The following is a 16,089-nucleotide window of genomic DNA, read 5'->3' on the forward strand; positions in this document are numbered from 1 at the left end:
TAATTTGATATTTTATACATGTCACATTTGAATTCATTATCAGTGGTTTAGATTTTTATAATGAATAATTTACGTTTTTAATCAATGTTTGATTTAGACTTCATGTCTTAAAAGTACGTTAACTTTACGATTTTTATTTGATGTTTTTATTTCATTTTCGTTTATGTACATGGCGCAGTAGGGAATAAAATAAACTCATTAATAGTATATGTATTTTCACCTTTTTATTACATTTGTATTTGAGCCTCGTCAAGCGACCGGTATTTTCCACAAACATCACTTCCTGCCGGCCGTTTAATCTTCTGTGGTTTCTGTTTTCACTCTGCTCAGTTGGCAAGATGGCGTCGGAACCGAACAAGACAGAAATTCTCACCATTTTTAAACGTTTGCGCTCCATACCCACAAACAAGGTAACACAGCAGGTCTTATTGAAATGTGTCTGTGAAGGTTTTCATTATCGTTCCAGTCTATTCAGAGACATCCATGTGTTCGTTTCGTGTGGGATTACGTGTCATTTGTTTGTCGCTAAGCCGGTGCTGATGGGGCCTGGGTCCCGTCAAACACATCGTGTTTGCTGTCAACATCACACCTGAAAAACACACCTGTTTCCAGCTGTCAGACACTAATGACTTAATATTAACAAGCTATTCCGACTAAAGGATCATTCTGTCTAGAAAGAAATCACTTGATTGCGGGTTTACCAGCTCTGTCTGTTTCAGTAGAATGACGCAGTGGCGATGGAAAATGACTCATCCTGTAATAATGTACCTCAAAACCCACGGAGATTCCTGGGTAGAGTGTCCCAAAGATGGATCAAACTCATTCATATTTGTAAAATATGTATATTAGGGCATGGGATCGCGAATTAATGTACATATAGATTAGTTAGAAGTATCTTGAAACTTCAATTACACATACATACAAACAAACAAACAAACATATATATATATATATGCATGCATGCGTGTACATATATGTGTGGGCGTGTGTGTCTATATTTGTCAGCAGACTGTACAGTTCATAAACTAATAATACGTTAAGCCTTATATAATGTTTGTTAATTCCTTAGTGCGTTCCTTCATACTTTGCCGAAAGTATTATTGAGTTTTTATGAACATGTTTGAACCAGATGTTAGAACATCTGTTTGTCCGCTGTCTTTCAGCCATTTAATAGTATGGAGCCCATGGTCATTGGAAACCCGGACATATGAGGAAATTGTCATTTTGAGCACTGGAATTATTATTATTTTTTTAACACTGTACATTAGAGTTTTTTTTTTTTATGAAGGAAATGTAATGAATGGTATGTTTGCTTTCAGGCCTGCTTTGACTGTGCCGCTAAGAACCCGAGTTGGGCCAGTATTTCATATGGAGTGTTTCTGTGCATCGACTGTTCTGGGATACATCGCTCCTTGGGAGTGCACTTGAGCTTTATCAGGTCAGTCTGAATCTCTATTGTGTTTCTCTCTTATTCAGTTATGCTGTCATGTGAATGTCTGTCAAAGTTTTTATTCATCCGTGGTGCTACAGAATGTCACATTCGTTCGTTAGGCAAGAGTTAGAGGGTGAGTTAAAGTGTGGAATATTGTCTTTTCAGATCCACAGAGCTGGATTCCAACTGGAGCTGGTTTCAGCTGAGATGTATGCAGGTTGGAGGAAATGCCAACGCGGTTAGTTCTTCTTTTCCTACCCTATAATATGCATGCAGTTCTGCCTTTAAAGCTTAACCTGTACTGTAGACACTGTACATCGTCACTCCCATGTTTCCTTTGAGCACAGATGGGGTTTTTCCGCCAGCATGGCTGTACCACCAACGACACCAATGCGAAGTATAACAGTCGTGCGGCTCAGATGTACAGAGAGAAGATTCGACAGCTTGCCAACGCTGCGCTCTCCAAGTATGGCACTGATGTGAGTGTACCAATCTCATACTGTTCCAGCATTATCGCTGCCTAGAAAATGAACTATGCCCCCGTGGATTTGTTGTCAGCATTGGTTATTAAAATATATTTCAGCATCATGCTGTTAACATGCGCTAAAAGCAGAGTCTTTCGAACTGGCTTTGCTTCAAGATTTTACATTGGACATGATGCGTAATTTGTATTACAACAGGCCTGTGTTTATAAGTATCCTAAATGTTTAGTTTCGAAACCCCAGTAATTTAGAGAACCACACATTTGTGGTTATCACAAACCATGTTTATCCTTGTTGCAAGTGAACTTGTATTCAATGGGTCATATATTCTTTTGTCTTGAATAGTGCTTTCATGGATGAGTTTGATTGAATGCATGCTTTTTGATGTTGACAACAGACATGCAACCTACTAATTGTGAACCACTTGCACTTTAGCCTATCTTAATATATATGTGATTGGCATATATTGTAATTTATGTTGCTGTTTATTTATCTAATGTAATGCAAGATATATTTGGATTACATCTCTTTATATGCAGCTGTGGTGTTTGTGATACTGAATAAACTTTGAACTTGAGTCACTGAACAAACTCCACGTTACACAGTATTCATTAGCTTTATCTTCCCAGACTCGCTAGTTATGAAATCACAACAGACAACCAGTGTGTATTTGGAGGTCTGCATTCAGGACATATATTTAGATTGTATTTTTTAATTTTTTTCATTCAGCTGTGGATTGACAACGCAGGCTGTGCTCAGCCATCACCTGTGGAGAAGAGAGAGACTGACTTCTTTGACGAGCACACACAGGTAGGACACAGAGTTGTGCATTTTGAATTGTAAATTGTAAATTAGTTTTTATGTCTTATGTGTTTTTTTGTTTTTTTAAAAAAAAAGACTTTGACTGACTATTCACGGTGGACCAGTTAACCTGGTAACAGGATTCTCACAGACAGAGAAACCTAGAAATATCAGGGAATTATTTATTGAACCCCTTTTCACAGACTTTGCAACAGATGACATCTTTCTCTCTTCTGACCAACGTAATCAGTCTCTCAGTATTTTTTTTGCCAATTTTGGAAAGTAATAGTAACACTATTAATGCTTTTTTTCTGGTTCTCCTAAGCTTTAAAATATTAAATCAGTAATCAAGTTAAGTATTTATGATGCGCTTGATGTTTCAGGTGAACTATCTGTTAACACTTTAGTATAGGGACCAATTCTCACTATTAATTAGTTGTTTATTCGCATGCCTGTTTTAGGGCTGGGCGATGTGAGCAAAAATTAATATCTCGGTATTTTTTGGGTATATGGTATATATATATATATATATATATATATATATCGGTATTTTGTATTTGGATTAAACAAATAAAGTGAATGTAAGCATGTAGGCATATATTACAGGGCTCCAAACTGCGATTAAAACGGTCGCATTTGCGACCAAAAATATTAATTTGCGAGAGAAGTTTTTGCTGAGGACGCAATGGCGACTATGTTATGATTTGATTTTTTTTTTTCCTGATTGTTTTGCGATCACATCTTTTATGTCCACGTATTAAACTGAGACGATGCACATCAAAGTTTTAATGGAAAAAAGGAGTTTCAAACAATCCTCATCTTTTTGCAAAAGAGACTATAGTCTCAATATGACCTCCCCTGGTTAAATAAAGGAATAAATAAATAAATCTCTGCCGAAATGCCTGCTAAACGCAGCTCAGTTGTGCAGCGCGAGAGATCAAAACGACGGAGACGTGCAAAGTGAAAGTGCAGAAAAGCAGTGTCTATTTCATGCACAACTTGAACAAACTTCAACAGGTAAAGCTGTCAGCTGTGTGGATATTGGCAATATCGTTAACAATTCTCGTTTATAATCATTACTAATATGGCTTCTTGTTATCAAGATCTTTAGTCTATATGCTGAGTTCTGTAAATGCGTGAACTTCATATTAGCCTGTTTGCAGCGCACTTGCCGTCCAGTAATCACAATAAGCTTTGTGCTTTGTTACTTTTTAATAAACAAAGTATCAGCTTTAACGTTCTGCCAAATTCATAACAAAATTCATAAAATAAATACGGTTTTGCCGCTCTTTAATGCGGCAGGCGCAATCGCTTTAGCGCCTCAGTTCAAGCGGCAAGTGAACCCATTATATCTTTCTCTATTATAGTATGAAATGAATGTGAATTAATATCAAAAGGTAGGCTATTTTATAAGAGAGCCTACACTTATTGAATTGTTTCATGTAATCTTTCATTCTGTGTCAAACTGAAAAGCTTGTAAACAATGCCACGTAACAATACCTAACCACTGGCCATCCATAAGCTCATCAGTCAGCTAGAAAAATAATTATAAAGAGGAGCATTTTGCTATATTTATTCGCTCTTGCTTAATATTTTTACTTAACCTGTTGTCTACATGATAAAAAATGCAAAAACTGACTGGATGTGTGAGAGATTTGACAACATTTCTATAGGTTGCATTGAGGAGGAGCCCAAACTAACACTGTAAAAAGCGATCAGTTGACTTTTCTTTAAAAAACTGAGGAAACCCAGGGCTCGCAAAATCGTGGGGTTATTGCGTTTTCCAGTTGGGCTACCAAACTGTATCACTGCCCTGCCAAGCAGGCTAACTTAAATACTGTGGGTCCTTAAAAACCTCTCAATTTACTTGTATAAAATTTACGGCCATAAAAATTTTAAATGTTAAATGGTATAAGAAAAGTCTTAATTATAATTTCAAGAGGTCTTAAAGTTGGGGATGGAAAGACAAGAATCGCGATACAGCTGGATTAAACTTCAAAAGGCAATGATGTCATAAGTAATAAAAGTATGAAAAACAGTAAAGTTTCACACACATTTAATTTGTCTTTTAATTAATGAAATTTAAACACATTTAATTTTTTTGGTAAATAAAGGGTATTTACTATTAGAATTTAAAATATGGAAGAAATATTGTGTGATTTATTTCTTTAAAAATTATTATTATTATGTTTTCAACAGTAGTAATAGTATCACATACATTCTACTAAATAATAATATATTTCTGGCACAATGTCTTTAAGAAACTTTTATTTTGACGGGTTGCCGTGAATACCTTTAAATTTCTGTGTGTAGCTATATGATATGACGCTGGTTTTACTCAAATGAAACGGTAAAATGGTCGTGAAGTGACTCTCAGAGCAGTTCTGTAGATGTTTATGTATTCATGTCCTCACTGAGACGGCAGATGCTGAAACACGCGCTTCAGTGTGTGTAGTAAAAAAACAAAACAAAACGCGCGTCTCTGCCATTCACTCATTCACACAGAGACTCGCAGAACATGGGGGATTCATATCTGAATCGACTTTTGCAGCTTAATATTTACAGATACTAGTCCATGTCGTGATTTGATTTAAGTGTAATGACCTACTTTTGATTAATTCATCCAAACTTTGACAAATTCTGTGACTGTAAATTCCGTTTTTATAACTGGATGCCGCGATTCCGTCTGCGTTTTCTGCATCGCGGAAATCATATGGCCGTATGCGTCAAGAACCGGGTTGACTGGGTACTCGGTACCACCGGTACTTAAAAAAAAAAAAACCTGGTACCATGACGTTTTCATTTTTTTAGTACCGACTTGATACCGAAGTACCAGGTCTTTTGACAACACTACTCCCTAGATATTTTTTCAGATGCGCTCGTATCAAACTACTGTATATCGATATTAACGGTATTGCTTCATACCGTATCACTTATAAAGAATCTATCGATATATCGTACAAACTCAATATACCGCCCAGCCCTAGCCTATTTATAACATTGGCTGTTTATTAGTGCTTATAAAGCGCACATTCTGCATGACCATATTCTACATCCCTAATCCTACCCAGTACCTAAACTTAACTACATTACCAACTATTAATAAGCAACAAATTAGTAGTTTGAGGCAAAAGTCGTAGTTAAAGCATAACACACACAGTTTCACCCAATCTCATGTTAATCTTCAGTACCTATGGAGTAGTACTGCATCCTTCATATCTCCAAAAAGTCTTTAGTTTTATCATATTTACAACAAGAAAGATACAGTTTCACGATTCTATCTGAAAACAGCCGAGCTCCTGGAGGCACACTGTGGGCGGAGCTAAAGAGTAACGAGCATTTGAGCGCCGATCACCAACATTTGATGCCATTTGACTTACCGTCTGCAGTTCTGAATCATGACCGGGATCTTTTATAGCTGAAACTGCTCCATCTTTCAGTATCAAACAATGTGAAAATCCAGCGTTGAACTGGGCCTTGTTTATAAAACGGTCGTCAACAAACACACTTGAGAAACTCCATTGCTGCCCAGAAAAACAAACTGCATCCACTGTTCACGTAACGCTGGGTTCTTTTGGGTAGCTGAACAACGTTATCTTTAACTTACAACCAAAAACACACTTCTTTAGAGACATTCTTCCCGAGCGAGTCCCGTGCAGCGCTGTCGGATGAAGCGTGTTGATTTGGCACGCTTTTGCTCTCACTCTGGTTGATGTGTGCGCGGGCGCGCTCTTCCGGGAGAAATTCCCATATAAGGAGTTCCACCCTTCATTACGTAAGGAAGAGCCATGATTGAAAAAACTTTCCGAAACTTGTACGAACCTGGAAGGAAGATTTTTGGCACAGAAATACTCCGTCATACTTCCAAATAGTTTTTTGAAACTTTGTCCATGCTTAGCATGAGAATCCAACTCTTTAACAGTGTAAACAACTCTGAATGCATGAAACATCATTGTACCCCCCCCTTTAATGGTTTGTTAATAGTGAGAATTGGACCTTAAAATAAAGTGTAACCAACTATCTCATTAATGTTGTGCTCATGCAGATATGCCATTATTATAATGGCTTGATGTGTGAAATTTGATAATTGTTCTCTTACCTGCAGCCTGCCAACAGTTGGGACATGGCGTCCCCATCCCTAACAGATGAAAATGGAGCCATAACCCCTCAACTGGAGCAGAGCAATCCTAAGAGTTCAGAGCCCAGCACTCGTGAGTGTACCGCATTACACATCATAACGCATGCATTTCATTGTCAGTACTTTGACATTTAATCATTTCTTGTCCATGTGATGCAGAGTCTGAAGAGGGTCCAAGCATTGAAGGACTGAGCACAAGTCCTAAAGCCACGATAGGTGAGTGTTTGCCGGATTGTGTGTTTGAGTGCTCAGGCAGAATGTATATTATCATCACAACTTCCCCATGTTTCTGTTTCTCCTTTCATCACCCAATTCCCTATATTATTTTGGAAGTACTTTCTCACCAAACATTGAATCACTTAAGTAAGTCAAGCTCCAGGACCTGTTTGAAAAACTAATGAAGTATTCCATATACCAACCTTCTTCATGGACAACAGAAAGAATGAAATCTTCACAAAAAAAAGTGATATGATGCTTTAAAAAAAAAAACACTTTATAAATGACAAATGCATAACTACATACTTAAGTCTTTTCAAAATAATTTTTATGTGTAATAACAAGCCAGTAAATGTAGTTGTGCAACATTCTTTGCAAATGAATTGAAAGCCTGCTGTCTGTTTTGTTAATGTAGACGACTCAATGAGATTGACATCTGAAGAGTCTGAGTCTCCTAAAGGTGATTTGAATGTTTTTTTTAATGGCAGGATGCCTATTGGCTGATCAGAATGAAGCAGCATGGTTCTGCGCTTGACTGACACTTAATTTGAGTGTGTGCGCCGCTTTGGCTCCACCCCTTTCTCTTTAACATAATATTACTGCAAAACTGCTCATATTTTATAAGCTTGGTGTTACTGTAAAAATAGTCTACTGCTTTTAAATAATAATGAATTTTCTTACCGATTCAAATCTATTCAGGGTGTCATCAGGGACTGTGTATGTATTGCACTTACACAATTGACTGGGATTTGATTTAATTTAAAATTGAGAAATTCAGTGCTGATCAACATTATGAAATATATGCTGTTAATAGAGCTTAAAGCCCGAAGTATAATCCAGTTTTGACACGAATGCATGCATACAGCTGAAATCATAGCCTTTAAAAGAGACTAGGATAGGTTCATCCTTGTCCAGTGTATGTGAAATTTATTGCTCATTTCTTATGCAAAAAAAATGTCTTTGTACTCCCTTAAACTAGAGTTGTGAATATCTCGTAATTCCCTTACACAAGCTCTCGTCAACATGGCTGTCTATAGTTGTTGCTGTCTCCTGTAGTTTATGGATCCTTTTCACAGACTGATAATGCGTTTCCTCAGTTAACATAATAAATCCAGCCAATTTTTTATATATTGTCATCAAAAAAATTATGTAAATTTATAACACTATACTTTGTTTTATATTACCTTGGGAATGAATATTAGAAGACTAGCTGCTGCTGCTGTGTGGGTGTTTTTAACACTTGGCTGAGGGAGTGATGACAGATTTGACATCTTTCTCTGTTCTGCCCAATGTAATCAATCTTTCATTTTTTTCTTTTGTAATGTCACAGAAACACTATCATGGATATTTTTTTTTTCTTTTGCTTTTGGGGAAAATAGGAACCCCAAAGCTATATTTGTTGTTGTTTCCATTCACCGCTATATCACCTTTCTGAGAATCCAAGAAATGTGGAACGAGTCCATTGTTGTTTAACATGTGTGATCTGGGCATACAGAGTATGCAAAATTTGGCTGTGCACTTCATTTATACTTTATTCATATTCATACTATTCTTATAGTTTAAAACACGAAAACCGAAGTATACAGTACTTTGGGCTGCACTTCTGTTGAGCCTGAAACATTGCTTGGAATTGATCGTTTTAACGACTACAAGCATTTCTGCTACTATTGACCTCCCTAGTATCTGTACATATAGCAGAACTAACCTATATACTGAAAAATTATTCTTCACGCAGTATTTACCAATTCTTACTCATACCTTGGGGCAGGTTGTGTCACTGCACCACTTTTTGTGGCCCAAGTTTGTTTCTTCATTTGAACAGATACAGAAAAATTCAGCATTACATCACTTGCTCACCAGTGGATTCTCTGCAGTGAATGGGTGCCGTCAGAATGAGAGTCTAAACAGCTGATAAAAACATTACAATAATCCACACCACTACAGTCCAGTCCATCAATTAACATCTCGCGTCTTTAAGAAACAAATGCATCAAACCTTCTTTTTTTTTTCTTCAAAAAGAGTCCTCTATCCGTAGTATTGCTTTCTTCAGTAAAAGTCATCTTTTCTGAATCAGGAGAGAAATATGCAGAGATTAAACACCATTTACAAAACAATTGTGTGGATTATTGTGATGTTTTTATCAGCTGTTTGGTCTCATAATTATTGTATTTTTTTTGTGTGTGAGCTATTCCTTAAACTCAAAATTGGCATAGCTTTCCCATAGTTTGTGTATTAAGTTGCTCACTGACTAAAAAAAAGTGTAATGTAGTGTTTTCTAATCTCATAAAGAGATCTCAGGCACTTTCCAGTCTGGACCCAGATCTTTATACCGTGGTATTTCTGATGTGTTTTCCGGTCTGGATTGACTTATGCCCTGGAATGAGATTAGAGCGGCTTTTCATTGTTGATCAGGATCCAGTGGGTGTAAAATTTCAGCATTCGTCTTAGCACAGAGCTTCCAGACGTCCCAATTTTCTGCTAAATTATGTAACTCATTGGTTCAATATGCAATAATAACGCTGCATGGATGTTCCCAGTGTTCATGTGTACACGTTAAACACTCTTTCTCTGATAATAGAGTTGATTGTGTGAGATGTGACCTCTTCCCTTTCCTTAGGCTTTGCCGGCATGATATTTCTGTAGGCTGTGGCCTCTATCGCCATGCACTAATGATCCTTCTCTGGAATAATCTAGGAAGAAATAGTTTCCTGTTTACTTTTCTCTGACTATGCTGTCTGTTTTCAGAAGTGAAACCCTCCATTATTGGAAAGAAGAAGCCAGCCGCTGCGAAGAAAGGGGTATGTGAACAATCAGTGCTCTCAGTCACTTCCCGTTAAGGGAATTGTGCTTCCTGATCTTGCACTGTTCAGTTTTTGTCAGTAGGTGTCAGCCTTGCAGCGTGATACAGAAGCTATAACAGTGTCACTGCCTAAAAATCAAGAAAACCAATAATTATTCAGATTCTGCCTTAGTCATACATGGCTGCATTGTGAAATCTTAGTCTGGTCCTAAACCCAGATTAATCACATCCAGAATTAAGTTTTTGTTTACATAATATATGTGTGTGTACCGTGTATATTTATTATGTATATATAAATACATACACATGCATGTATATATTTAAGAAAATGTTTATATTAAATATATTTATATATAATATGAATATAAATATAAACATTTAAATATTTTCAAAATATATACATGCATGTGTATGTATATATACATAATAAATATACACAGTACACACACATTATGTACACCCACAAAAACTTTTTTGGATCTGGTTAATCAGGATTATTTATTTGACAGCACTCATTCATTTGATTTTATATATATATATATTATACACACTCAGTCATGGCCAAATATATCAGCACCCTGGTAAAAAAGATCAAAGAAGGCTGTGAAAATTAATCTGCATTGTTAATCCTTTTGATCTTTTATTTTAAAAATACACAAAAACCTAACCTTTCGCTGGATAATAAGAATTTTAAAATGGGGGGGAAATATCATTATGAAATAAATGTTTTTCTCTAATACACATTGGCCACAATTAACGGCACCCTTTTATTCAATACTTTTTTAAACCTCCATTTGCCAGTTTAACAGCTCTAAATGTTCTCCTATAATGCCTGATGAGGTTACAGACACCTGACGAGAGATCAGAGACCATTCCTTCATCCAGAATCACTCCAGACCCTTTAGATTCACAGCTCCATGTTGGTGCTTCTCTTCAGTTCACTCATTTTCTACAGGGTTCAGGTCAGAGGACTGGAATGGCCAGCAGAAGCTTGGTTTTGTGCTCAGTGACCCGGTTTTGCGTTGTTTTAGAGGTTAGTGTTTGGATTATTGTACGGTTGGAAGATCCAAACATGGCCCATTATAAGATTTCTAACAGAGTCAGTCACTTGTTGATTTTTTTATCTGTTGGTATTTGATAGAATCAGTGATGCCATGTGTCTAAACAAGATGTCCAGGACCTCCAGCAGAAATATAGGCCCACAACATCAAAAATACAGCAGTATATTTCATTGTACACATGGGGTACTTTTTATCTCTGTTCACCAAACCCATCTTGAGTGTTTGCTGCTAAAAAGCTCATTTTTTAGTTTCATCTGACCATAGAAGCCAGACCCATTTGAAGTTCCAGTCGTGTCTGATAACTGAATATGCTGGAGTTTGTTTTTGGATGAGCCTCCCAAACATGTGGTGATGTAGGGGCTGTTTAACACACTTTTTTTTAAGGTTTTCTGACCCCGAGACTCAACTATTTTCTGCAGTTCTCCAGCTGTGGTCTTTGGAGAGTCTTTAGCCACTCAAACTCTCCTCCTCACCGTGCATTAGGATGATATAGACACACGTCCTCTTCCAGGCAGTTTCCTAACATTTTATGTTGATTGGAAATTCTTAATTATTGCCCTGATGGTGGAAATGGGAATTTTCACTGCTCTAGCTCTTTTCTTAAAGCCACTTCACTAATTTGTGAAGCTCAATTATCTTTTGCAGCACGTCAGAAATGTGTTCTTTGGTTTTTCTCATTGTGATGGATGATTAAGGGAATTTAGGCTTTGTTTTCCCTCCTATTTATATTTCTGTGAAACAGGAAGTCATGGCTGGATAATTTCATGTTCATAATCACCCTGGAGTGCTCAAAATTGTGAATATGAATGGGAATATACTTCAGAGATATTTTACTCGTAAGATTTTTTTTGGGGTGCTAATAATGGTCCAACGTGTATTTGAGAAAAACATTTATTTCATAATGACATTTCCCCCCATTTTAAATTTTTATTATCCAATGAAAGGTTAGATTTTTGTGTTTTTAAATAAAAGATCAAAAGGATTAACAATGCAGATAAATTTTCACAGCCACCTTTGATCATATTTACCAAGGGTGCCGATATTTTTGGCCATGACTGTGTATATGTATAATTGCATTTGAGAGAGAGAGAAATAGATTGAAAAAAACAAACAAACATTTTTTAGTATGTGTTTTGTATTTTCATGTATTTCATTGGGTACTTTTATGTAAATACATAAAATAATATACATAAAATATAAACCATCTATAGAAGCATGTGCTGTTGTTCAACCTCAAAACTTGTGATTATGTTTGCAGGTGCTACTTTGTTAAAAATGTAATAACTGTCTTTACACTCGATTATCATTTTGATTTTAGCTTGGCGCTAAAAAGGGTCTTGGTGCCCAGAAGGTGAGCAGCAAGAGCTTCACTGAGGTGGAAAAACAAGCCCAGGTGGCTGAGAAAATGAGAGAGGAACAGGTCGCTGAGTCCAAGAAACAAGTCGAAGAGTCCATGTGAGTCTCCAGATGCCACAAATTCAGAATCTCTTGAACATCTTGGACATTTACAGATGCTGTAAAACTGAAATGCTTTTTCTTAAAAGATTGTGATTAGAACCTATTGAATGGTGAAGTGTATATTTGAGTTAGATGGTGGCTTCTCTAACAGTGCAATCAGAGCTATAGCTTAGGTTTTTTTTTCCTGATTGCGTTCTCACAGAGTGGCCTCAATGCGACTGGCCTACAAAGAGCTGGAGATTGACAGGAAGTTGGAGGAGAAGAAACTGAAGAACCTTGAGGGCAAGAAGAAGGAACAGGCAGAGAGGCTGGGCATGGGATTCGGCAGCAGGAGGTAAAGACACGGCGGCAACCTCGATTAAACCACTGTCACGTTAATTACATCACTCCCCTCAAGCATGACATCACTGTCTGCAGCAGATTAATAGCCCAGGATGCTGAGCGATGTGTCTGTTTGATAATTTTATTGTACATTCTACTTAATGAGGCTGACATGATGTGACTTTGATCGTCCGCAGTGCTGTCTCTCATTCCGTGATGGCTGAGATGCAGGTGATCGAGCAGGAGACCCCGGTTGGAGTCAAATCCTCTTCTCGCTCTAAGCTGGACATGTTTGATGAGCCCGGCTTCGCCTCCGGACCGCCCAAGTATGTTAGTTTCAGACAGCATTTGTGAATGTGTGTGTTTGCATGTGTGTGATTTGTATCAATCATTGTGATCTCAGGTACAAGGACAACCCTTTCACATCAGGAGACAGCTTTGGCTCACGGTGGGACAATGATGGAGGATCCTCGTTCTCTTCCTGGGCTCTGGAGAAGGAGGAGCCTAAAGAGAGTGAGGTCACCATCTCAAGCATCCAGCCAATCGGAGAAAGGTTCGTTGACTAACGTCCTGATGCAGTAGACAGTAGGTGTGTTCGACTTGAAGCGGCGCTGCGCAGAATGATCAGTGTATGACATCACAGTCCCACGAGAGCCGACGGACGCTTATGCTTTCGAATACCTCTCGCAGCACTTTGATGTCATACACTGATCATTCTGCGCAGCGCCGCTTCAAGTCGAACACGCCTAGTGATTTGATTTGTGGCCGGTTTTATGACCCCGTGACACAATGTGTCTCAGGTTGCCCAGCCGACGGAAGCCTGAGGTGTCTGTGCCAGTCTCAGAGTCCAGTGAAGCACGACAGAAGTTTGCCAATGCTAAAGCAATCTCATCGGACATGTTCTTCGGCCGTGAGAGCAACCCAGAGGTACAGTGAGCCCACTAGAGCTGAGTTCTATGACTTTGACTGGCAGTTCTGACAAATTTTTCACATCCTTTTTTTTTTTTTTTCTATTTTCTTCTATAAATATTATATATATATATATATATATATATATATATATATATATATATATATATATATATATATATATATATATATATATATAAAAACAATTTTTTTACATATTGGATCTGTAATTATGTAATATTGTAAACGATTTCATGTTCATATATTAGATATGTATGTATGTGTATATATATATGTATGTATATATATATATATATATATATATATATATATATATATATATATATTTATATATTTATTTAGTTAGTGATCATTATTATTAATAAATATAATTTCTATTTGACATTTTAATATATAGGTGAATTTTAATATATGTTTGTATAATATAAAATGACAATTATTTTACATTTTCTCACACACAGTTAATGTTTTATACATTATATTATGTTATATATTTATATTTTCATTGTTTTACAATTATTTCTAATATACATAATACATATGCCTTTTATATAAAAATTTATGTTTATATAATATATACATTTTGTGGACACTTCTTTTTGTTGTTGTTTTTTAGTATTCAAGATGAATAGAAGTACAAAAATACAGGATTAATTTCAGAATTATGAATTTAGAATTGAATTTGTCCTTGATAAATAAAATTTATTCTAACTTGCTCCAAATTGTAATGTATCATGGCATCTACAAAAGGTTCCGCAAATTTATAATTATTTAATTTGTGTATATATATATATATATATATATATATTATATACATACATACACACACACACACACACACACACACAATTTAAATAATAATAATTCCCTCCTAGTATGAAGCAAAGACTCGTCTAGAAGGCATGTCTGGAAGCACCTCCATCAGCTCTGCTGACCTGTTTGGTGACGGCAGTGTCCGTTCCTCTGGTAAACACTTCTGTCTTCAGCTACTGTTTACTTCATGCTAATTAGATTATAAAATGGACAAAAGTCTTATGTTTGTTGGCGTATTATCTAAGATGACTGTGGCGCTCTGTTTGGTTCGTGTACATTGCTGTAGGCTCATCAGGATTTGACAGCGTGCTTCCCTCCGGTCCTGACATCGCCCAGTTCAAGCAAGGCGTGAAGACTGTTGCAGGGAAGATGGCAGTGCTGGCTAACGGAGTTATGAACACCATTCAGGTGAACGCACACATTTCAGTCTTGACTGTATATATTTACTACGTCCACAGCAGCTGTATTAACTCCATCTGATTGTGCGTGTTCAGGATCGCTATGGATCTTACTGAAAGGACTGCATTTGAATGAAACGGAAGTTTTACAGGACGCACCTCACTGCTGATTGGCTCTGGTCTGTCTTTCCTACATGAACACACATCTGAGAGCGAGGGAGCGAGAGAGAGAGAGAGAGAGAGAGAGAGAAAGACCAAGACCCAGGAGCTCCCAATCTCTCCCCAGACCACTGTAGACACTCTTGCTGACAGTATTTTAATTTCTTTTTGAGGACTCTCGTTTTATTTTCAGGGGCACTGGGAAGAGTGTAAAGTTTGTTTTCAGAATTGCAGTGCTTTCTGTTCGAAATAACGGTCCTGTTTTCTATGCCATGTACTGGTCTTTGATTTCAAATAGGTATGGATTTGAAAAGTATTCTGTCTGGAATTAAATGTGTAACTAAACTTAGAGTGCTAATATGTTCTCATGGCTTTCTTTTTGTATTTTAACGGTATCCGAAGACCTCGGTTCATTCGGTGAACAAGGAAAGGGAACCCATATGGTATATTTATACATTTGGAATATTTTGAGCCCATTTCCTAAATGCAATCTATTAGATTTTGATGCATTATCATGATTTTACATTGACGAAGTTTGAGTGAGTAAGTGATAAAATAACAGTAATATTGTGCAATATGTCCTGGCATGTCAAGGACGAGTTCTCGAGGCTTTTTGTGGATGCAGATGTGTGAGTGATCCCTGGAGTTTGAGTTGTCAGGAACGATGATTTTAAACTGAACCCTGTTTGTTTTGCATGCCAGCATAAGCCGAAGACACTGGTGCTGTATCCGATTTCCAGCATTCACTCGTGTCTACAAAGAAAGTGCTCAAGAAACCAAGCGGCCTGAGGAGGTTTACAGCGATGTGATTTAATCAACGGCAATTTAGCAAGACGCCCTCGGTTTAGATGATAAAATGACAGCTGACAAAATTGTTTTTAATTTAAAGTTCACCCACTGTCATCTGTTTTCTGGTAATCTGCATGTGCAATATTGTTTCCTAGTACATGCATTACAGCCTTCCTTTTCTTTTCTTTTGGGTTTATGCCAGACCGGGAGCTGGCGAATGGTATTTGTCTGCCTGTCCGTTTGTATCCAATGTTAAATTTGAAAATAAAGAACAACAATCCAACTACCGTC

General features: G+C 37.1%; 1 protein-coding gene across 2 annotated transcripts; it reads left to right on the forward strand.

The window, feature by feature from the left end:
- The first annotated feature begins 184 nt into the window (after positions 1-184).
- arfgap2 (ADP-ribosylation factor GTPase activating protein 2) lies at positions 185-16,085 on the forward strand. Of its 2 annotated transcripts, XM_058750532.1 has the most exons (18): positions 185-203; positions 329-410; positions 1,320-1,438; positions 1,598-1,670; positions 1,780-1,911; positions 2,644-2,724; positions 6,821-6,926; positions 7,013-7,069; positions 7,485-7,529; positions 9,815-9,867; positions 12,249-12,385; positions 12,591-12,722; positions 12,907-13,035; positions 13,113-13,262; positions 13,510-13,636; positions 14,515-14,605; positions 14,739-14,860; positions 14,947-16,085. In XM_058750532.1, the coding sequence occupies exons 2-18, from the start codon at positions 339-341 to the stop codon at positions 14,965-14,967; spliced, it is 1,647 nt and encodes a 548-aa protein (XP_058606515.1). In that variant the 5' UTR covers positions 185-203; positions 329-338; the 3' UTR covers positions 14,968-16,085. The 2 variants fall into 2 exon arrangements, with proteins under 2 accessions (XP_058606515.1, XP_058606516.1); XM_058750533.1 differs by lacking the exon at positions 7,485-7,529.
- The last annotated feature ends 4 nt before the right edge of the window (positions 16,086-16,089 follow it).

Source organism: Onychostoma macrolepis, chromosome 18 (genome assembly GCF_012432095.1).
Source record: "Onychostoma macrolepis isolate SWU-2019 chromosome 18, ASM1243209v1, whole genome shotgun sequence".
Classification (NCBI taxonomy): domain Eukaryota; kingdom Metazoa; phylum Chordata; class Actinopteri; order Cypriniformes; family Cyprinidae; genus Onychostoma; species Onychostoma macrolepis.

Coding starts and splice junctions, on each gene's coding strand:
- arfgap2 (XM_058750532.1), top strand. CDS start 339: ATGGCGTCGGAACCGAACAAGACAGAAATTCTCACCATTTTTAAACGT. Junction 1,439..1,597: donor GTGCACTTGAGCTTTATCAG/GTCAGTCTGAAT, acceptor TTGTCTTTTCAG/ATCCACAGAGCTGGATTCCA. Junction 1,912..2,643: donor TCTCCAAGTATGGCACTGAT/GTGAGTGTACCA, acceptor TTTTTCATTCAG/CTGTGGATTGACAACGCAGG.